At 33.6% G+C, this 23626-nt stretch overlaps 2 protein-coding genes across 6 annotated transcripts; one reads left to right on the top strand and one right to left on the bottom strand.

Moving 5' to 3' along the window:
* The first annotated feature begins 135 nt into the window (after window positions 1-135).
* On the top strand, window positions 136-22106 carry LOC122402528 (glycine-rich cell wall structural protein 1.0-like). 3 transcript variants are annotated; one of them, XM_043405394.1, is made up of 10 exons: window positions 136-830; window positions 1510-1616; window positions 1867-2007; window positions 2730-2924; window positions 7905-8093; window positions 8184-8352; window positions 11277-11391; window positions 11802-11939; window positions 12809-12850; window positions 13976-17702. In XM_043405394.1, the coding sequence occupies exons 2-10, from the start codon at window positions 1522-1524 to the stop codon at window positions 14020-14022; spliced, it is 1131 nt and encodes a 376-aa protein (XP_043261329.1). In that variant the 5' UTR covers window positions 136-830; window positions 1510-1521; the 3' UTR covers window positions 14023-17702. The 3 variants fall into 3 exon arrangements, 2 of the variants coding, with proteins under 2 accessions (XP_043261329.1, XP_043261330.1); XR_006259519.1 differs by lacking the exons at window positions 11802-11939; window positions 13976-17702 and adding exons at window positions 17712-17846; window positions 22028-22106 and having other exon boundaries at window positions 146-830; XM_043405395.1 differs by lacking the exon at window positions 11802-11939 and having other exon boundaries at window positions 408-830.
* Window positions 17712-23280, bottom strand: LOC122402525. Of its 3 annotated transcripts, none has more exons than XM_043405388.1 (7): window positions 22784-23280; window positions 21537-21835; window positions 20853-21468; window positions 19995-20051; window positions 19671-19798; window positions 19362-19558; window positions 17712-19297 (listed from the first exon to the last, which is right to left on the bottom strand). In XM_043405388.1, the coding sequence occupies exons 1-7, from the start codon at window positions 23214-23216 to the stop codon at window positions 19216-19218; spliced, it is 1812 nt and encodes a 603-aa protein (XP_043261323.1). In that variant the 5' UTR covers window positions 23217-23280; the 3' UTR covers window positions 17712-19215. The 3 variants fall into 3 exon arrangements, with proteins under 3 accessions (XP_043261323.1, XP_043261324.1, XP_043261326.1); XM_043405389.1 differs by having other exon boundaries at window positions 20907-21468; XM_043405391.1 differs by having other exon boundaries at window positions 21177-21468.
* Window positions 23281-23626: the final 346 nt, after the last annotated feature.

Here is a 23626-nt window from a genome sequence, read left to right as displayed (position 1 = left end):
CACTGTGAAACATTATGGTTTTATCGTCATGGTTGTCGTGGTCACTGTTATGACAATAACGTGACAATTTTGATTTTTCGGTAACAAGCTTTATCGTGTCATAAATTATACGAACAGATATTCAAATTAGTTTATTGTATGTCATTTTGAAAGTAATTAAATGTTATATAGTACCCGACTGCATAAACGTAATCAAAAAACTACTATACAGTCACGACAATTTATTGCCACGTGAAAATGTATCTTAACAAACAGAAATTGATGAACAAATATAAAAAATAAAACAAATAACCAATTATTGTTCTAAATTTTAAATAATTTTTTAAACGTTACTTTATTCTAAGATATTACGAATAAATGAAGACTTTCAGAAAATGGGGTGGACATATTTCTTTTACGTATTATTAGATACATAGCAGTTAATGTAGGTTGAAAATCGTTGATTTAATATGAAAGTTTATATTGTTTAGTGTTGCGTAGTAATATTGTTGTACCGTTTAATATAGGAATTCAAAACAATGCATCACACACGAAAGATTTTGTTTTACACGCTTGTAAATATAATGTATATGTATTCATAATTTTCGTTTCATCCGAATTAAATTAAATATGATTTTTTATACAAAAGTGTTGGTATTATTTGGTAAAGTTGCGAGGTTTCGTGAAAATATTCCTTAACAAAGAGGATATCCGGTAATGGCGTTGTGGTAATTTGAGTGGCGATGGTCGATGCTCCTCTTTCCGGGAACCGGCGTCCATTTTCCTTGTTGGCTTGTCTAAGATTGGCGCGTTCCTCATTTACGAACGGATTGTTTGCCGACAAATAAATCGTAAGTAATGTTCGATGGCAAGAAATCATTATCGTTGTTTGAATTCATTGTTCGATGTATCCGTGTTTTTTAATTTATTACGAAAATAACACATAGAGAAAAACAACGCTGGCTAGCTTGATCGTTTCACGTAGCGTCATACAGCAAGATATAGAATGTGCGATGTAGTGTGACTCTTTGTTAAGTTAAAATGGAAAAGTTCGGTAGTGTACCCTGTTTCTTAATCTTAAAGCAAAGTACGATGATAGAGGAAATGTTTCTTCGATGCTCTCATGGTTTTATAAAAGTAGGAATGGTCGGAGTGTATACTTTCTTTGCGCTATGAATTACATGAATTTGTTATAAAAATTCGTAGAAAACACGTATACACGTATTAATTTCGCTTTATTATTCAAAACTATGTATTGTATGTGTATAGTATCTGAAAACATTGACATAGTTGGTTTATGTGCAATACAAATAATCTGTAACGATATACCTTGTGCCATGCATTGTTTTTCTTTAATCTGTCTTCTTTAATAAAAACTCTGGAACACTACAAAATAATAGCTTTTCTTCAACCACATGTATTTTCAAAGAATATTTAATTATTAAACGATTCATCTACATTTATTTTTATTCTTTGTTTTTAAACTTCATTTTTAGCAACAAAAATTAAAACTTTTCTTTAAAATTTCAGACATAATTATAAATGGAAGGATCTTTAGCTAGCAGAGCTGGGTTTCGTAGCCGTGGTGGTCCAGGAGGTCCTATGAGGGGACGTGGTGGTTTTGGAGATAGAGGAAGGTATATATAATTATTATTAATAATAATTACATCATAGATCACCTCAAAATATGTAATTTTACTTAACCATACATAGAAAAATTTGTGCATGATTGTAACTTTATCTTTATTTATAGATGTAATTATGTAAATTCAACCGTTGTTTGAATTATGTCTGCCTTAATTCCGACATTGCTGCGGAAAAATAAATTTAAGCTTTTATCATATTTATGAAAATGAAACGTAATCTAAAGCATTTGTGTTTCAATAGAGGTGGACCACCGAGAGGAGGAGGCATGATGCGCGGAGGTCGTGGTAGTGGACCAGGAGGTGGTATGAGAGGTGGACCACCTGGAATGAGGGGTAGAGGTGGACCTCCTGTCAGGGCCCGTGGAAGACATTTTCCACTTGGGTATAGTATATTAAAGCAATCGCTTATTATATTAATTAATTATTTTAAATAACACCTTGAACAAAATTATGACAATTCATTACAGTCGATTTGTTAGAACTAGCTTATTATATTTTGAAACATTAAAATCCTTCAATCCGTTCGAAAGTTATGACGTTTTAAAGATACGCATGAAATTTCCGGTCAACATTTCTGGCCACAGATTATATTTACGGTAATGAATTTTTTTCTCGAAAGTACGTAGGATTTCGAGGGTATGTCTATTCACCAAAAATTATTGTAATTGACCCCCGCAATCGAAAATAATTTTTCCAGAACGATTTGAAATTTTTTCTTTTCACCGAGAAATTTATAGACACCTACTCGAATTTTTTTCTCGAAAGTGCATAGGATTTCGGGGGTATGTCTATTCACTAAAAATGATTGTAATTGACCCCTGCAACCTAAAACAGTTTTTCCAGAATGATTTGAAACTTTTCAATTTCGCCCCAAAATTTCAGCACCTACCCCCTGTCGATTTTGCTTAAAAATTCAGTTTTGATTTTTAATAAACATAACCATGGGTAGTGTAGTAATACAATTTATTAATGAAATTCCTACGCTTTATTTAATTCCATTCATTTGTTTTATTAATTCGGTTTGTGTTACCATAAATGAATCTTGAACCAAAGCACGTGTGTGTAGTTATACACTAACTTGCGTCGTATATTTTGTCGTTTCAGGGGTCCACCAGAAGGAGGAATGTCCAGTGGACCTGGTGGTAGTGGACCACCAGGAATGGGAGGTCCACCACGTGGCGGTAGCAGAGGAGGGAGCAGCGGTTTTCGTAATAGAGGGAGGGGTGATTTTGGCAGGGGCGACAGTCGCGGAAGCAGTAGTAATTTCTTAGGACGAGGAAGGATGGACAGAGGCTCCAGGTATAGTTTATAATTACAGTTATGTTGTACACATAAGGGACTATTCTTACAAGACTTCGATTTATAATTAACTGCTATAGCGGTCACTTCGACTGGACGGATTTTCAAACCTACAACGTGTTTTTAAAACTTTACAGTAGCCTTAACACTAGAACTATTGAAACAGTCAAAATGACCGATTCCTAATTTCTAATAAAAGGGTATAGCCGAATAAAGGGATCAAATGTGCCCCCAAACCGAATGGAACGAGCCACGGGTCATTCGATAGCAAAAAAAAAACCCCTGTGTGCAAATTTTTAACTTGAAATCTCGACCGTGGGGGTAGTAATGGGGTGAAAACGAAAATCATGTTTTTGTACAATTTCTCTTGACCTATTGAGTAAAAAAATGTAACAAAATTCGGAGACATTTCGGGTACCGGGGCACATACTTTGGGAGATTTTCAGATTTTTTGATTGAAGAACCAGGTAGTGAAAAATAAAAAACAGCAAAAAATGCCGAAAAATGCCGATTATGTATTGAAGGAGGCCCGGAACTACTTTTAAACTTTTACAGTAAACAGGTATTACTATTACTATTATTCTCAATTTTTTTCAGATTTTTCATTTTGGTGCGCCGCAGTGAAAAAAAATAAAAACGAGTTTTTCCTCATTTTCTGCGTGTTAGAGTAACTTACACGTTGAATTTTTATGCATCCTTCAATATATAAGTGTTTTGTAGACTGTTTAATGTTTCTACACTAAGCAGAATTACATAACAATTGAAACAAATAAAATAAAGCCAACCGTTGAGCGCAATATATCCTAGAAAATCAACGATATTTTCAACGGCGTCGATGGCACAGCGTTAGAGTGTCCGACTGCTGAACCGCTGGAAGTTCTTTTACCGTAGGTTCGAGTCTCTCTTCTGGACTTAGTATTTTTTTTTTCAAATTCTAACTATATAACAATGCTTTATATTTATTTAGAAATGTTCTGAAAGCATTTTACAAATATTTTAACCTAAAATATGTATAAATTTAGTTTTGGAGTGTTTTTTGCGTTTTTATTTTTTTTGTCAACCACGATTATTGTTTAACATCTCTTACACTGAAATTAATGTGAAATGTTAGTTTTCAAATCTCTTACCTTTAACTATTGTGAATGGATCGGAGCAGAAGATTGTATATTGACTTACTATTACTTCTTCTCGCCCTTCAATCAAGCAGATCTTTCCTTCTTTTTCTCTTTCTTTGATAAATATGAATGTTTGCTATGGCTTCAGTATCTAACGTAGACATGTGAGGGCCATTCCACGCCAAATCTATTAACCCACTCTCTGCCAATGATACTTTTTTCTAATAAACCCATTTTTAAGTACCAGTTTGATCGTTTCATACTTATTTTTGAATGAAGTATCATTGCTCGATGGAAACCACGGGGAAAAATGATTAATTGTCCTACCTGCATTACGAAGGAAATAAAGGTTCGTTGGGTGAGGGCCCAGACCGTTCAGGTCAATGGGTGATTGTCGCGTTCGGGTTTCACAATGTATTTTTTAATTACTCAGTTCAAGCTACTGTATGCGATGGGATTTATACATAATTACTTGGCATCGTCCGTAGAGGTTGGTCCTACAAATGTTTCCATTACCTTTAAAACCAGCAGTAAGGAAAGGATAATAACCCTTACATGCCTACGTTAGATACTAAAGCCGCAGCAAACATTCATATTTATCGAAGAAAGAGAACGAGAAGGAAAGATCTGCTTGATCGAAGGGCGAGAAGAAGTAATAGTAAGCCAATATACAATCTTCTGCTCCGATCCATTCACAATAGTCAAAGGTAAGAGATTTGAAAACTAACATTTCACATTAATTTCAGTGTAAGAGATGTTAAACAATAATCGTGGTTGACAAAAAAAATAAAAACGCAAAAAACACTCCAAAACTATATTTATACATATTTCAGGTTAAAATATTTGTAAAATGCTTTCAGAACATTTCTAAATAAATATAAAGCATTGTTATATAGTTAGAATTTGAAAAAAAAAATACTAAGTCCAGAAGAGAGACTCGAACCTACGGTAAAAGAACTTCCAGCGGTTCAGCAGTCGGACACTCTAACGCTGTGCCATCGACGCCGTTGAAAATATCGTTGATTTTCTAGGATATATTGCGCTCAACGGTTGGCTTTATTTTATTTGTTTCAATTGTTATGTAATTCTGCTTAGTGTAGAAACATTAAACAGTCTACAAAACACTTATATATTGAAGGATGCATAAAAATTCAACGTGTAAGTTACTCTAACACGCAGAAAATGAGGAAAAACTCGATTTTTATTTTTTTTCACTGCGGCGCACCAAAATGAAAAATTTGAAAAAAATTGAGAATAATAGTAATAGTAATACCTGTTTACTGTAAAAGTTTAAAAGTAGTTCCGGGCCTCCTTCAATACATAATCGGCATTTTTCGGCATTTTCTGCTGTTTTTTATTTTTCACTACCTGGTTCTTCAATCAAAAAATCTGATAATCTCCCAAAGTATGTGCCCCGGTACCCGAAATGTCTTTGAATTTTTTTACATTTTTTTACTCAATAGGTCAAGAGAAATTGTACAAAAACATGATTTTCGTTTTCACCCCATTACTACCCCCACGGTCGAGATTTCAAGTTAAAAATTTGCACACAGGGTTTTTATTTTTTGCTATCGAATGACCCGTGGCTCGTTCCATTCGGTTTGGGAGCACATTTGACATACGATGGATCCATCGATAGAGCATCAAGAAAAAACGTTCTGTGCCAAATTTTAACCCCCTATCTTGTTTGAAAGGGTAGTTATTGAGAAAATTCGGATTAACGAATTTCTGCCTATTTCCCCTATTTAATCGAGTACAAAAATTATGAAAAAAATCTACTGCATTGTGGTTATTGAGATACGTGTTTGAGAATTTTTTCCGATTTTTCGATTCCAAATCCTAGGTGTGAAAAATTGAAAACGCAAAAAAACACAGAAAAATACGGATTTCGTATTGAAGCTTTCGAGACACTAGATTTCTATAATTACTGTAAATGCGTATTGTCATTGGTTATCTCCCTGAATTTTTTCAGATTTTTTGGTAGGGTGCGCCGTAGTAGCAAAAATCAAAAACCGATTTTTTCGACGTTTTTCGCGTGAAAAAGCATCTTATACTTTGAATTTTTGTATTCTCTTTAATAGATATCTATATTGTATTGTTTTAAACATTTCTATGTTGAGCAGAACTGTGTATACAAGAAGAAAAGCAAAAATAAGTCACGGAAAAAAAGTGCTATGCGCGATATATTGAGAAGTATCAACGGTATTTTCAAGAGCCGCGATGGTGCAGTAAGTAAGATGCTTGACTGTGAGACTGCTGCAAACTTTTTGACGCCCGTTCGCGCCCTGCTAATGTACATTTTTTTTATTATACTAATTTTGTTTTTTTTTTTCAATTTCTAACTAAACGACAGTGAGAAACTATTTGTTTATTAATATTTAAAAATATTTATTATTGGCAGTCTAAATTACTTATTTTAGACGAGAAATTGTTCCCTTATTATCCAGTTCCGTTACACATGTCCACATTTCAACAAAGGTGATGCGTAATGCTTAACCCAAGACTCAGGTGGCTTCATTGCTTCTTCGCAGTATCTCTTTTTATTCAAGAATCTTCTTCCACTATTCAAACTTATTAAAGGTTTGCGATTTTAAAACTAACTACGTATATTCATTTAACGTAGAACAAATTAAACAGTGGGATATTTAAGCAAATACTAGAGAAATGATGGAATAGAAACTGCTCCATAATTGTTTTTGGGTATATTTTAGGTGAAAATATTTTTTAAATATTAATAAACAAATAGTTTTTCACTGTCGTTTAGTTAGAAATTGGAAAAAAAAAACAAAATTAGTATAATAAAAAAAATGTACATTAGCAGGGCGCGAACGCGCGTCAAAAAGTTTGCAGCAGTCTCACAGTCAAGCATCTTATTTACTGCACCATCGCGGCTCTTGAAAATATCGTGGATACTTCTCAATATATCGCGCATAGCACTTTTTTTCCGTGACTTATTTTTGCTTTTCTTCTTGTATACACTGTTCTGCTCAACATAGAAATGTTTAAAACAATACAATATAGTTATCTATTAAAGAGAATACAAAAATTCAAAGTATAAGATGCTTTTTCACGCGAAAAACGTCGAAAAAATCGGTTTTTGATTTTTGCTACTACGGCGCACCCTACCAAAAAATCTGAAAAAATTCAGGGAGATAACCAATGACAATACGCATTTACAGTAATTATAGAAATCTAGTGTCTCGAAAGCTTCAATACGAAATCCGTATTTTTCTGTGTTTTTTTGCGTTTTCAATTTTTCACACCTAGGATTTGGAATCGAAAAATCGAAAAAAATTCTCAAACACGTATCTCAATAACCACAATGCAATAGATTTTTTTTCATAATTTTTGTACTCGATTAAATAAGGGAAATAGGCAGAAATTCGTTAATCCGAATTTTCTCAATAACTACCCTTTCAAACAAGATAGAGGGTTAAAATATGGCACAGAACGTTTTTTCTTGATGCTCTATCGATGGATCCATCCTATGTCACATTTGGTTCAAGGGCACATTTGACCCCCTTATTCGGCTATACCCTTTACTCGACTAAATTTTTGAAAATTTATCTATAGTTTTAATTTCTTTGGTACAAATTAATGCACTATGCTCACTTGCAAGTTATTAAAAGTTAAGAAGAATCATTTAAATTTCTTCGAGTTTGGAATACGAGAATTTCAGAATACAGTTATTGTCCTAAGTGCTACATTATAGCACCGAAACTCTTTACCAAATGACTTGATATTATAACTAGCATTGACACGACGTATTTATGACGTTGACGTTATAACTTGAACGTTGTTTAGGCCATGCAAATATACTCTGAGCCAAGTAATAGATACTATTCGTTTCGTTTATTATTTTCAGAGGTGGATCGGGTAGGGGTGGTCCAGGAGGTAGGGGAGGTTTTGGCGATCGTGGAAGCAGAGGCAGCGGACGTGGCGGTCCATCGAAACGCGGGGGTGGACCACCAGGATCCAGTGGACCTTCCAAAAGACCGAGATTCGATCAACCGTCTTCACAACCCGCGAACGGCTATGCAACTCAAGCACCCAGGTAGTTATTACCTTTACGATTAAATTTGTTTTGTAAAAGATCGAAAATAGCAAACATTAAATTTGCAACCTCTGAAATACTACGACGCAGTCAAGGTGGATACGGTGGTACTAGTAGTGCCTACGGTGGAGGACAACAGCAGCCACAACAACAACAAGCAGTGGGATATGGCGGCGGTTATGGATCACAGAATTACACCCAGTCATCGTATCAAGGCTACGAAAGTTATCAGCAACCACCAGATTACGGCCAAACAGCGGTAAGTATAATTTTTATTACATAACATGCCTTTATTGCAATCATTAAAACTCATTTTAGTCTTAGGGCAAGCTTTATATGTCTATAATAATGTAATATTTTCGGCAGTAATTTCAGCCTTCTTCGGTAAAAGCATTTCTGCGATAATAATCAAATTATGAAACATTAATGAGAGAAATTCAAATTGTAACATTTTAAACAATATACACAGAAATGGAAATGAACAAGTTACAAATATATATGTTGGACACGTGTATAATAACGGAACTCTTACATGTTCGAAATAAGAAAAAAACTATTTACAATAAAACATGTATTTATGGACTACGGCAAAGAAGTATTCTCGATATGTAGTGGAGATGTAAGATCGTCGTTTCTTGAATTCCTCTTTCTACAAAATAAATGTCGTTATCTTTAAATTAAATTTGTAGAAAAAGAATATAATTCCATGTTCCATAAATACTGAATACGGTTTAACAAGAAAACCTAAAAGCGTATCTCGTACCATTTTATAACAAGTGTATCTCGTAGCGCAATCGGGGAATTAGTATCTTTTTTGTGCAGAAACAAATTCGAAGTAGAGATGAAAATTTCTGTTGTAACCTTCCGTTATATATTGGCGAGAAAAACATCTTTGAAAATCTGTACAATTTGCGTGCTTTAGATTAAGAAGTAACATTCGCGAAGTGCTTCCCCCTCTCTGATTTTGATAAGACTTTTTGCGCTTGCAGAATGTCCAAAAATAAGGTATACAAATTTTTTAACACAAAACTGAACATACATTTTACCGAAGAGAGAACGTAACAAAAAAAATTGTTTAATAATATGTATGAAACTTTAATGATTAACTCCCTGATAAGGTAGAGCAGGTGATCAATTGTGGGTGACTATAGTCGTCATTAGTATCGAAAGGATTAAAAAACTTCCCTTTATCTCGAATAGTTTTCAAGATAGCGTATGTAATGAAATTTTGGAAGATAGTTACTCTACTTAAACTTAGTTACCACAGCAAAAAAAAAAGAATACGTAGCCCTTATTTTTGGTAGCTCTAAGAACATGCCACGTTTCATCAAAATCATGGAGGGGGCAGAGGGGCTGGGAACATTCTCGGACGTTCCTAGTAAGTGTAAAGCTCAATCTAACCAAATTTTTAAAATAAAATGTGTATAATTAAGATGATTTCATGAATAATGATAAAGCATTTATCATTTAAGACGTTTATAAATATAATACAATTAGGAATACATATGCAGTATTGCTCTCTCATTGTCCTCCATTTTTGTCCTTGAAATATACGAAGGCAAACAAGCTAAAGATGTAACCTCGACTCAATCTTGTCTCTCTGATCGACAAGTTATCGCGTCTCGATTCCAATTCTACGATAAATACACAGACAAGCTTTATATTCGCCTATTCGTGGATCTGCAAAGATGAAACTTAGTAGCATGCATGTCTGATAAGATTTTTAAAGTTGTTTCTTCCATAATTTGTTTTTGCATGAAATATTGCCCACTTCTCGGTTGTACCATAATTATTGGACATTCTATATAATAATTAAACAGAAATAACATAATTCGTAATAAATGTTACAAACTAAAAATTCGTACATTTTTGAATTAGGATTGTTTAAGAAATGGTGAATTATTATTATTGTCTTTAATTTCTTATTTTTATTAAAGTGTTTTCTATTTTATCCATGGTAGGATTGTAACTGTGATCGATATTAACTTATTGTTGGCAGACATTTTGGAATATGAACGTTGAGAAAATGCAGAAATCTATTGTATATCTAAAAATTACTTTGTCTAATGTATAAATTAATATGGCAGGGTTTCTAAAGAATTTCCTGTTGTAGGTCCAAAACAGTTAAAGTATATATAATCTAGTATATGTAAACATCGGCCATAAAGGATTAATATTTCCCAATTGAGAATCCATCGACAGGATCAAACATTTAAAGTAATAGTGTTTCACTGAAATGAGTTTTAATAATTGTATAAGCAAGCTATTATTTCCTTTTATTATTCATTGCAATTATCTTGTTTGTAAAATAAAATTATCGAAGAAAAGTGATTCAATTTAGAAAATAATTGTAACTTAAAATTTTAAATATAATTAACTTAGAATTAAATATAATAATGGTAAAATAGCGTTAACGATTGTGGGAACGAAACTTTGAGCATAGATTAGTTTACTTGGCCGTTTCTACCAATGAAGACTTTCTTCGAAAATTATTTAAAAATGTTAATAATTAACAATTTAAATTGTGTGTTATTCGTTCTTTGTACTTATTTTATATGTCGATAATGTCGTTTACATTCGTATACGAATAATAAGAAACATTTACGCAAGTTCCTTCCTGGTCTTTGTTTAATTCGATAGATTTTGGTGTTTAGAGTATTCATAAATTATTCATATGTTATTTATTATTTACTTAAGCATTTCATTTGATCAAATACTTCCGTTTTTTACAATACAGGGTGTTCAGCCACCCCTGGGAAAAATTTTAATGGGGACTTCTGGAGACCAAAATAAGACGAAAATCAAGTATACCAATTTGTCGATGAAGGCTTCGTTAAAAAGTTATTAACGTTTAAAGTTCCGCCCGTACTGAATTTTTTTTATCGAAAATGCGCAGGATTTTAGGGGTTTATCTATTGACCAAAAATGTTTGTAATAGGCCCCTGCAACCAAAAATTATTTTTCCAGAACGATTTGAAATTTTGTAATTTAATTTTGTAATAACTTTTTATTGAAGCCTCAGTCAAGAAATTGATATTCTTGATTTTCGTCTTATTTTGGCCTCTAGAATCTCCCATTCAAATTTTTCCCAGGGATGGCCGGACACCCTGTTTAATCGTGTACGGTTTACACGAAATTTGGGATTAATGGAATACGTATAAAGTAAGTGGTGTTTTTATCCAGGGCTATCCACCATCGGCAGCCGCTGATAATAGGTACGGTGGAGCACCTACTGTACCTGCTGCAGGAGCTTTCAGTGCCGGTGATCCCTATAGTTATGGCAAAGCACCGCCATCAGGTTGGTATTGTATGAATAATACAAGGTGGCGAAATTTGCATGGTTTAAGTGTTTTCGAACGGAGCTATTATAAGCGATGTTTATGAAACAAAGGACAATGATGGAAATTTACCAATTTTGGGGCCTGTCTGGCAACGAAAATTTCTCACTGGATTTGTTTCTATAGGCCTTGAAAAGTCCATAATGTACTTATCACGTTATAAGAAATAAGCGAATTTTCGTCGTTGACATTTTCAAATATATCCTGTAAAGAAATTCCGTTGCCAGGTAGACTCAAAATTGTCCAATTTCCATCATTGTCATTTAAAAGCGTTAACATTCCATAACCCTATTGCGAGTAAAGTAAAAAGAGGTCGGACTCGTTCGTTGAAAATCGTAATTTAATTAATGTGATAATACTGCATGCACAGCCATTTATCAGCAGGAGGCAGTGGTGACAGTAGCAGGGTGCGGGGGTTCGATTTATGCCCCTGTTAATCCTTATGATGACCAATCGTCTAATACCGCTTCTATGACCAACAGGAGTGGTTACTCGACGCAACCTTATGGTTAGTTTTTTCGTTCGACACCACACTTTACACCACATTTTGTTAATCCTGACCTCGGTATCATTTCGAAAAGAAAGAGACAAGAAAAATGCTTTGCCATTTGGGGAATTGGATTTATTTTCGTAAAGCATGCACGAATAAAATTAGAGTCTTATTTTTATTTTCTTTGTTCAAACGACGAAACAGTAAATAATTGTAGGACTTTCTAGTACGGAATGTACATGTATATTTCGTCGTACAGACGTTATACTCAAATGAAACAAAGTGCTAGCACTAGAATCTTAGGAAATAATTAAAATCCATATAATTTCATTAATTTTCTTTCGTTATTTCCTATTTCACTATACATAAATAAATAGAAAAATAGCTTAATCATAAAGAATATGAACTATTGTTTACAATTTATTTGCCCAGTGTTATTTAGTGTTTCGTCACAGTTATTGATCACACCAAACACAACTAAGAATTCTTTTGTTTGTTTAAAAAAAAAAAGAAAAGTTGTACATTTGAATCTTCTTGTGGTTCGAATGAGTTGCATTTTACAATTGCTGGCATTAGAACACAGAAGTTTGTAAGACACGAGGAAGCGTGGACATTAATGGCTAATTTTCATCCAGACACCAGCACTGCAGCACTGCCTCCTGCCATACTTCACCTCAGACCGACACTACGTCATGAGTATTTTTACACCTGAAAAAAATTAAAAAAAAAATCCAATAACGTTTAAATCTTTACTTTCGCGGAGGTAAACGTATGACTATAATTCTAAATTTATTAGATTACAGATCTTTCTCGTCCAAGTCATACATCCTTCACTATGAAGCATCTACAGTTCACAGATTTATAATCCTTGTCTGTTATACTTACAGATTATGCGAGTCAGGACGGTGTATATGGAAAACAGGATTATGGTAAGTACAATTCATAATCCAAAAGAATTCTTAACATCTAAAAGACAGGTTTTTGTCGTGAATAAGACAATTAAAATAGGGATGTTCGATGCTAAAATCGATCGTTTCAAGACGAGTGTCGATTCTTAAAATCGATTTGACTTTTTAAATGGAGTTTCTAGTTCTTTATGCTCGAACTTTTGAGACAGTCTAATAAGTGAGATTATTTATCCACGATTAAGCATCGTTGTATTTGCTAATGGTAGAGAATTATTGTTCCAGCAGAATTGCTTATTTTTAAAAACAGGCAATGTTATGGTTGCAATTGCAGCCGAGTAATATTTACTATTTTTAAACTCACTACCATTGAACGAGTGTGGTGACTAAATGGTAGTAATCAATTCACAATTTCCATTCCTTGTTTTGTAGCGTGTTAAATATAAATATGGAGGTGCGATTAAAAAGTATATGCGAATTGTAATGGATAATTTAAAAAAAAAAAAAATGAGTTTTCAAATTAAAATTGATTACAGAATCGAACATTCCTAATTTGGGACCAGTATCCTAACATACCGTTGAAAAGAACGGTTGTATTCGTTAACGCAATGAAACTGAAATAATTGAAAAGACGAGAACGAAGTTCGTACGAAAAATTTTCAATTTACGAGTTCACGAGAAACAAATGCAAAAGACGTTTTAACGTTAAATGCAAAAGTTTATCGGTTAGCGCAGGTTTATTTTTACTATATTTTTATAAAAAGAAACTACAAAAGTGCAGAGAGAAAATTCATAATTTTCGGTGATAAGAACTATGCAGATTCGAACAAAAAATGAGAGTTATCAACGATTATTAGACACAGATGTTTCTATTAAAAATAATTTTGGTTTAAACTTATACTTACATTAGATCGAAAACAAGCTTAAGAACAGTACACAAAATTTAAATTGCATGATAGTTGAAAAAAAAAGAAAAAAGAAACTTTAAGATGCGCCCAAAAAAAATAAAGGTGAATATATAACGTGTGCATATTCATAAATTTTTATGCAACAGTTAACGTGTATGTAAGCGTAGAATTAAAATACAGAATCAAATAACGAAATTATACTTACGAAATGATTGAACGGAGGAGCTATGGTTGTTTGCAGGTGGCAGTGCTGGTTACCAAAACGCCCAGTCTCAGCGACGTTATTAAATTACACGTTCAACTATTTAAATTTATATATTAGATCCACACTTTTCCAAATTTAAAAGAGTCGTTCCCGGCGCGTGAAAATGTCGGACAAATGTAAATTTGTCTTTATCACACAAATAGTATAGATAATAATTGAACGAAGAGAGCGACTTTTACATTATGGAGGAAAAGGAAGAGAAGTACAGAATGCACCGTAACGAGATTTCGATAATTTTAATCCTATATTTGTCGCGCCCAAGGGTAAAGAAAGAATAAAAAAAAAGATTCGTTATAAATTGCGCTTGAAGGCGCATCATATACCTATCGTTTAATCACGATCAAAGTATAAATGACAAGAGCGTTTTATACTTGACTAGCAGTATAGCATCTACTTCGTCATGTTTGTCTAATAAACTTCGTTTAGGATTAAGTTTAGTTTTTGGTGTACAGTACATTTTCAAGCTATAATCTGCGATTGTGAAATGATTAACGTTAAATCGTATTAATCGTCTTCATTGTAATAGCAAAGATACAAAGATGTTTACACTATTTGTAAAGTCATTTTGAACAGTCGATTATTGCGAACGCAGCTCAATTATTGCTAAAGAATTCTAGGTGTATAGAGAGAAAGAGAAACAAAATGAGAAATACAAAAACGATATGTCGTACGTCCTTGTGTAAAAGGAAGTAAAAAGTAATTGTATTTTGTGGTGTGTTTTGTTTATACATTTAACATAAATCGAGAAAGAGACGTTAACTTGTATCGGAACGTATTGCTCTTTTATGCGTTGATGGTGCGATTATCGGATTCTAATGACATTCTGAAATAATTTTTTATGATGCAATAAAAAAAAACAAGTCTTATCGTTGCGACGTTTCATTTCGTATATTTTAATTATGGCGCGCAGGTCGGCGCGAACGACGCGCCAACGCTCTGCTTTAGAGGTGACACAAAGTATTTTTTGTGTGTTTTATGTTGGTATCTTGGAGAGAACCCTAAAAAGAAATTTTTCATAACACGACGTGTAGGAGGCTTACCTTAAAGAAAGGTGTTCGAACAGCAAATACATATTGGTAGAAATGTCACACTGGCAGAGACAATCAAAAGAAAATGCTCTAACGATTCACGAGAACGGTTAGTTGTTTGTATCAGATTGAAAAATAGTGTTATTGTCCAAAGATCGAACATGCATAAACGTAGCTAAATAAACTTGTCCCAGCCAATTGTGTACATTAGAGTAGAAGCACCATTATGTAGGGCAGACAATGAGACCCAGTATTTCGTTTTATTATATGAATAACTATATGATTATCTAAACTGTACTAAACTCATTGTCGTATGTCATCAGCATAGTGATATAGTAAATCGATTAAATATTGTAAGTAATAGAGTAACGATTTAAATGAAAACGAACATTGAAACAAAAAATCATAAAGAAAGAAAAAACAATAATACTTTTTTACATTTATTATTTCCTCACCTTCAACATACAAGAGTATATGGACTTGAACTTGAAATGAAACTTAGCGAAAACTAGCGATTAAATATATGAAAACCAGCAACTGCCGTAGGAACCAGACGTGCGTTTAAACGATTTCAACCGTTTTAAAAAGAGCACAAATCTGTATTTCGTACAATTTACGTAGGTATGAGATTTTATTAAAGAAACGATTCTCGACATTTATCGAGGCGTATTCTTTCGTGATTGTTGTTTCGTTGAAAAAGCAAAGAAGAAACTATACGTTTTTTTTTGTTTTCTTGTATATAGTTTGTTCGAAAAGTATATATATATATATATCTGTCCAGAATGAAATTCTTGTGTAAGAAACTATTGGTGGACAATTCTAGGTGTATGAAAAACTTGACAAAAACTAAGTTTATTTCACAGGCGTAGCAACAACCTGAGATACTTAGGGAACAGAATGAAAGAAAGAGAGAGAATACCTTCCCTCCATTACCAGCAAGGAGATACCGACTCTGATAAACATACAATATTATACGAATAAATGACGACTGTAAGATAAAAAGTTTATTATTGACCGATGGCACAGGTACCGAAATATTTAAATGAAATCTAGAAAAAAAAAAAATGTTTCTTTTAGAGTATCCAGAGTTGGGCAAAATTTTATTTGGGTGACGGATAACGGATAAACATGAAAAATAATTATTAATGCATAAATGTCTGAGCATATTTAATATAGCGCCCCTAAAATTGAAGTTTTCTTTTATCATTATTTGCACCGTGACTCTTTTCTTAACTAGTTTAGGAATTTAGCTTCCTCTCCACTCGTAGTTCTATTATCGTACTACGGCTATCCAGAATGTAAACCCGAGAGGATATCCTCTTTTTTTGGTGACATGAAAAATTAGACCCAATAGGTTAATGTAACTTTCATTTTCTTAAGTAGTATCGAAATAGGGACTAGAGTCGACTACTTAAGTGAAAAATACATATTTACTGTTGGCCAATGTTATTCGAGTAAAGGTTGCAAAATTATTCGAATAAATAGTAACAGTAATTCGTTGTGGATAACGAAATAATTATTACTGCGGATAAAATATTCGATCAAATAGAATGTATTCGAAAAGAAGATATGTCCGAGACAAATATTTATTCGAAACCAGTTCGAATAATGCCCAACTCTGAGAGTATCATAGTACTTTTTATTAATTAGAATCCTTTAATTTAATTTTCTAAAGAGTCGATCTGTACTAAATAGTATTTGATCTTTTTTATGGTGCACCTAATTTTTTTCATTCGAAACATTGTCACAATTCTTTTTCGATGTAAATAATAAGCGTCAGTATATATATGTATCTGTTGTGTACAAAATTCAGTCACGCCACGTGCATATGTACACATATATATGTGTATATGCAAACAGAGAAAACACGTTTTAAAGAAAAATGCGAACAAATGTTAAGTAATCATGGAAAAGCACGCAAGAGTTAACAAATTAGAACCTATGCTAACATGTATTACGCTCGTATATATTTAAAAAAACAAAAAAAAAAAAAATACAAATGTTCGAGTAAACCTCAACCCATATTCAGGTGAGTAAATATAAATCTATCCGTTTTTTTTTTTATAAAAAAAAAAAGAACCTATCAACTTATTACAAAACAAATGTTAGCAAGGATAAATTCTACATATAGATCTGCATCTATCGAGTGTAAAGTGGAATCATTGAAAAATGTTAGAAGGCAATTTCAACAACCAATTCAAAATATATTGCTTTCAATAGGGATACAAACAATCAATAGAATTTTTTAGCTTTTACATAATTTAGGTACACAATATATATCTGGTATATCTTTGACAAATAACATAAATCTTTCCTTTCATAACCTTTGAACCGCTTTATACACGCGATACCTGCAGTATTGCATATCGTAACAATTAACAAATGAGGTCACGATCGAAAACAGATACTATTTAAAATTTTTTAAAAGTGAATATCAATTCGATAAAAAACCGAGTACAATCTATCGTAACCTTAATCAAAGAGAAAATGAAAGAACAGGGAAGAAATGTACTGAATACCTATATGAAAAGTCTAAAGAATGTTTTTAAGTAATAACAATGCATAATAACGATTGAAGTATTGAATATAAGCGCATTAGGCAATAGCTGTTAAGGTATCCGTAAGATTTTATTGCTTTTGTTATCTGTTACTATTTTCTAATTTCTTATTATTAATTTCTGTAGGTTGATAACAACTGTGCCGTCATGCAACCATTGAATGAAGCCGAGCAACATCTGCCACATGACTGGCATCGACGTTGTTTTTCAAGAGGATTCCAGTGACTTTTTTACATTTCGAACGGAGAAATTCGTAGAAAGGTAGTAACTTACGTTCGAAAAGACTGAATTTATAAGATCCACAAGTTCGAAAAACAACTGTGATATAATCTGCGATTAAAGAATATATTTTTACGAATGAAAAAGAAAGGTACGATTTCTATAAATCATTCGGAATAATCTTCGTGATCTAAAATTCATCAAGTATTGTGTGAAAATTTTTCTGCTTCGTTTATTTATATTTTGTGTTTGACATTAACATCGAAATATAAGTGTAAACAAATGAAAAATGTAAAAAAAAAAAAGAAAACTGAAAAATATATTCTATGCGACGTCTTTACTTTTACAATCTTCTTAAAATAGTTTTTCAACAATATGGCCTCGATCCTAATAATATTGTAACAACACGAAAACGTTATATCTTGGCATTGTGTAATGACGCATTAACTTGCATTAAATCTTATTGACTCTTAAAACATAACATCACATCGTCAATTGTTTTTTCGTTCTTAAACTAAACGCTAAATGTACAAAGGTATAATGTCGGTGTAAATTTCAATTAATTCCTAATAAAGTCCAGAACATACTAAAGAAAATGAGCACCATTTAATTTATTTACAATCCAACATTATTCTTTTGTACAGTTCTTATCCATTATGCATTCTTAAAACGACTGTACATCAAATCTGAGATTCGCTTACGGGAAGAGAAATGAAAGAAAAAGAGAGGCTGGTGTTTTCGTATTCGAAAGTTATTTTTACAAGAAATTTTCATCGGATTTAAAAAACAATATTTTCGCAAAAAGTAACTGCATGATTTTTTAATTTTATCATTTTCATAAAACTTATATACATAACAAGCGATTTTTTAAGGTCACATACCTATACATCGATAAATTCGTTGAGATCTGATACTTATAATTAAATTATTAGTTTCTTGTTCAAATTGTATCGTCTATAAATGTAAAATCTTAGTACATACATGGTGGGATAATCAAATTTAAAAAATTGTTTAGTAATATGTGTAAAATTTTAACGTGACTATAGTCATCGGTAGAATACTACGAGAGTGGAACGATAGATGACTATAGTCAATGTTAATGTCAAAAGGATTGAGAGGATCATCACCTTCACAGATTTTTGCTTAGTTTTGCATAATCATGTTACCAGCCTTTTATATCGAAACCGATATAGTATTAAAATTACTTTAATACCAAAACCAAAATAAATACTACCATTTTTACTACCTTCTGACGAAATAATACCGGTATTTATTTCGGTTTCAGTATAGCTTTGCTAGCACAATACCGGTATGAAAATCATAGCAAGTCCCTGAATTAAAGTAAATGGTAATCATTTTTGCGTAAATTATTCATGGCACAATTTCAGCTTATATTTGTATCGTTATTGTTTCATCGTAGACGTTTTTTACGAATATTGTTGGACAAAAGTACGAGTTGTACGTAACTGTGCCCTTCTCGCATATTGATTAATCTAAAAGAGTTGAAGCAAAGCTATAGATCAATTTGTACTAGTCAACTTCGCATCGAAATTTTACCTGTCTTTCTCCTGCTGTTGTATGTGAACTCTGTCGCCTCTTTGTAATTGTGTGATTACGCTAGTATAACACGACACTTCCGTGGCCGTTGTCGAAGACGATGTTGAACATTTGACGAGTTTTTGTGTTCTAGATTTGCCTTCTGAACTTAAAAGTATCCAGTATGAATAATTCGTCGGTTCGCCAAAATAAAAAATCTGCAACGAACGTGTCGTAAATTACGGGAAAACAATTCAAAAGCACATCAGAACGAAAATAATAACAGAATAGAACGAACGGTTAAAATCGAAGAAAAATTAATATTGTTACCTGTGCAGAAATCATGTATAAACCGGTCGCTGTAACTTCTATGGACTTTTTATCTTCGACTAAATGGAATTTGGTCAGACTGAACTGAGTATCGTTTTTTGTGCTTTTGACCCACGGACCAATGTAAACTGTGAAGCGAAATCTTATCATTCGATCTAAATTAACAGTTTGCCAACCGCATACTTTTCGTAAACTGAACTTATAGTGTTTTATTACTGTGTTACGACAACGAAACTATTTGTTACTGTACAAAGCCAAGCATTTTTTTGCCTTGCAAGAATTCATTTAATTATTAATCCAAGTAATACGTTTCTATGTGTATACCTGTGTCTGTGACATGCTGCTCAGGAATCGCCCCAACAAACGTTGCCACCAGTGGTCCTGATTAACATGGAAAACATATTTATAGTTTCTGTATTTTTTTACTATTATCGTAATATCATTAACTAATCAAATACATGTTATCGCTTGCACAAATAATTAAGACTTGGCAGAGTAATCTGCAAGCAATATAATAGAGGGTTCACCAGAAACAGAACTTTCTATTATAACAGGTATGCATAAAATCGTAGAAGAAATAGTGTAAAAGATAATCTGATATTCTGTTTAGGATGGACCACTCTGCATACATATAAGAGAAATCCAAACTTAACCTGTTCTTTTCTATTCGAATGTAAAATCTTCACATTGGTATAATTTTTACGAAAGATTCATCTAATATTCATTATCTTAACCCTCTAGAGACCGAATTGTTTTTTGACTTATGAAAAAAAAAGTTATGTAACATGTTATGGATAAACATCGATAACAAGATATCAATTGGACTGTAATTCTTAATAAAAACAATCTTCCAAGCATAATCGTTTTGGCATCAAAAATTGTAATTAACGGTCATCGTAATAAAAAATTCTTCGGTGAAAAAAACTCGTGTTTTTAGCTAGGAAGCATTTATTCAATGCGATAGGAGGGGGTTAAGAACAGGGATTGAAAATTGTTATAATATCGATTTTGATTCAATTGCGGTGATATATCGAAATTTGAGACAATTATTTTTAGAACCTTTTCAATCCCTGATGAGAAGAACGCCAAGAAAAGGTTCAGGTTAAAATCGAATAATCTTCTCTGCAATGTTGAATTTCCTGTCGATTGGAATACGCATGCTAACTGAATAATGCTAGATACCCAATCGCCTGTGACTACGTTTGGGCCGCCTTTTGTTCTTTCTCCGTTTTTTACCTCTTCTCTCGTCCCTTCTTGCCCTTCCAGTACGAGGTTCTTTCCATATATCTAACTCGTGATCGTTGTAGTCATCGTCATCGTCGTTATCGTGTGAAACATCTACGTCCCGGTTTGTATTAATTTGCGTGCTCGTAGTATTTTGCTTTTCTATCGTCAGTACCGCTCTTTCGATCCGTAAATTAGTTTCATCCTTGTCGAAGTTATCGTCGTAGTCGTCTACATCTGTCAACGGTTTCGTAATCGGTATATCGTTTTCATTATTCGTACCATGAACGTCGTCCCTGGACAAGTATTTGTCTTTCGAATTTTTGTTCGAATTTAAATACGGGGCAACGGGGTTATAAGTGTACGTGCTTCGATTGTTTGCGTTACGAACGTCGTCGAATATTTCGACGACTTTCGAGATGGACGTCGATCCATCCAGGAGCCGTTTCACGTCGTGCATGTTCCTGTGCTGATGAATCTTGTCCGATCGTTGACTCCATGCTCGATTGAAGCTTCTGTTCAGCCTGTCGTACTTGGACATCAGTACTAGTAAGTTCACGTTCACAGATTGCATCTAGAAACATTTATTTCTGCATAGGATTCGCGTCGCGATGCTCACTAGTAGGGTACGCGTGGCCTTACCTGCGCCTGCAAAGCACGCACTTCCTTTCTGAGGTGCGATAGGGTAACTGCGAAAATAATCACCAAAAAAAAGAGAACGATACCGCGCGATCTTTGGAACAACTTTGATTTCTTCACATTCGAAATGGTCACATTCATATCTACGTTCCACTCGATAAGGTTCGTCGTGTTTTTCGAAGGATTACCGATTTGCGGATCGATGTAGCTTCGTACATGTTCCATTTTGATTTTCGTGGCCATCGATCGTATCGACCAATCGCTGTAGACTAGTTTAAAAATTTTATCACATCGCGGACGCTCTGTAACATACAACAACGTTTCCTGCATCTCTGTTTCGGCGATTCGTAGACATTTAGGTTAAAATTCGTTTTGGAAGGTGGAACACCTTAGTTCTATTTTTTTACTACCGGTACATTTTGATGAAAAGTACAGAAAATTGAAATTCGTCTTATCGCATAACTATTAATTTTCTTATGGCATCTCTTTTTCAGGTTTTGTCGAGCTCGAGATGCTAACCGAAAGGAATTGGGGGAGAATGAATCATGGAAAGTTAACCGTGCCGATTTTAGTGTAAGTTAACCGTACATTACTGTATTTAATACATCTCTATCATAAGATAAATAACATTTGAGAGAAACACACGAACAAATCAAGAGTAAAAGGGTTAAATTAGAGCGGCGCATTTTTTTGAAATTCTAAAGAGAAAAAAAAATTGTCACATTTACCAATAGTTGTTAAAGTAGCCGACAAGTTATTCTTTGATCGATCGTTTGCCACGTGTTCGAAGCGGCTTACACGAAACTAAGAGAAAGGATGTGAAGACAGTAATGGAATTGCGTTCTCGATCACGATACACTAATCGAAAAGAGGCTTCACGGTCGACTAAACGATTTCGAAAATAGGAAGTGCATATAAAGCCGATTCAATTCGTCATACCATGCAACTTTGCTGACTCGATTATGATCGTTCGCGCGTAGATGTATCACAGGCGCCAAACAAAGAAACACAAAATCTATGTCACGATTGAAACTGAAATTTGTAATTTTATCGGGCCCCGATCAAATTCCTTGGCAGTGCCTTCATAAATTCTTATTTCTTGTGCTTCGTACAGAACGAATCTTTGTTGTTGTTTTTTTTTTTTAGACTAAAGTAAGTAAAATACAGAACCCGACAAGAATCGTAATGAAAGACACGTTATATTTCTGCGTGCATGCTCGATGATCAGACTTAATAGAACTTTTACTTACCTGACTGACATTTCTCTCGGTTCTCCAACAGAGGCGACCGCGAAAGTGCAACAGGTGAGGATAATCGATTTGCAAATCGATTGTCGCGTTGACTCTCGGCAGCGTCGCCGTCGGGACACCTTTTACAGTCACGAGTCGCGTTACACGACGCCGTTTCGTACCATCTTTTGTTTACCCAGGCACCACGCAGCCCAAACGTCTCTCGGCGTCTCGACGGCTCTGCTCGACCGGTTTGGCGGCTCTTGGCGCGAGCGCTGCCAACATTAAGGCGGCAAGAAACTATGCTCGCCTTTCTCTCTTTCGCTTCGTTCAACTCCACGTTCGCAGGAGCGGACGAATTCTCCTGTTCGCGATTTCTTGGTAACTTCGATCTACAACGCATTGATATAAACGGGCGATAACTTTGTGTATATATCGTCGCGATAAAGAACATCGTGAACCATCATCGAACGTTATCTTCCCCTATTCGAAACTTCTTGCAACTAGAGATGAGCAAATTGTAAGTATCTTGGAAAGTACTTGATCGACGAATACAGCGAATGAAATTTCTGTAAAAACACTACTATTTTGAACAAAAATTGCAAAAATTTTGATAGTAATATTAATGAAATGTTAAGAAACAATTAAGGGGTAATAGAAAACAGAAAACTAATGTATAGAATTTATAAAATTGTTTTATTTCTGTTATAAAAAAAATATTATAATTTAACACATAGACGAGCGTTTCTGTCGATTTGCTTTCGATACGTAAGGTTTCTTTGACGAACCATTTCAATTAAAAAAAATTTATCGACAAACGAACCATTCCTTCGCATCGTTTATAATTTTCTGAATCGTAGAATG

Source organism: Colletes gigas, unplaced genomic scaffold (genome assembly GCF_013123115.1).
Source record: "Colletes gigas isolate AHSC1104 unplaced genomic scaffold, ASM1312311v1 Colletes_gigas_Sc00037, whole genome shotgun sequence".
In the NCBI taxonomy this organism is placed as follows: domain Eukaryota; kingdom Metazoa; phylum Arthropoda; class Insecta; order Hymenoptera; family Colletidae; genus Colletes; species Colletes gigas.
This window is presented reverse-complemented; position numbering and strand designations above follow the sequence as displayed.

Bases quoted from the DNA above. Each gene is read 5' to 3' on its own strand.
- LOC122402525 (XM_043405388.1), bottom strand. From the start codon at position 23,216: ATGTTCTTTATCGCGACGATATATACACAAAGTTATCGCCCGTTTATA. The intron at 21,836-22,783 runs GTAAGTAAAAGT...TGTATGTTACAG, and splicing joins CCGAGAGAAATGTCAGTCAG to AGCGTCCGCGATGTGATAAA. The intron at 19,298-19,361 runs GTAAAATTTCGA...CAACTCTTTTAG, and splicing joins CAACAGCAGGAGAAAGACAG to ATTAATCAATATGCGAGAAG.
- LOC122402528 (XM_043405394.1), top strand. From the start codon at position 1,522: ATGGAAGGATCTTTAGCTAGCAGAGCTGGGTTTCGTAGCCGTGGTGGT. The intron at 1,617-1,866 runs GTATATATAATT...GTGTTTCAATAG, and splicing joins GGTTTTGGAGATAGAGGAAG to AGGTGGACCACCGAGAGGAG. The intron at 8,353-11,276 runs GTAAGTATAATT...GTTTTTATCCAG, and splicing joins CAGATTACGGCCAAACAGCG to GGCTATCCACCATCGGCAGC.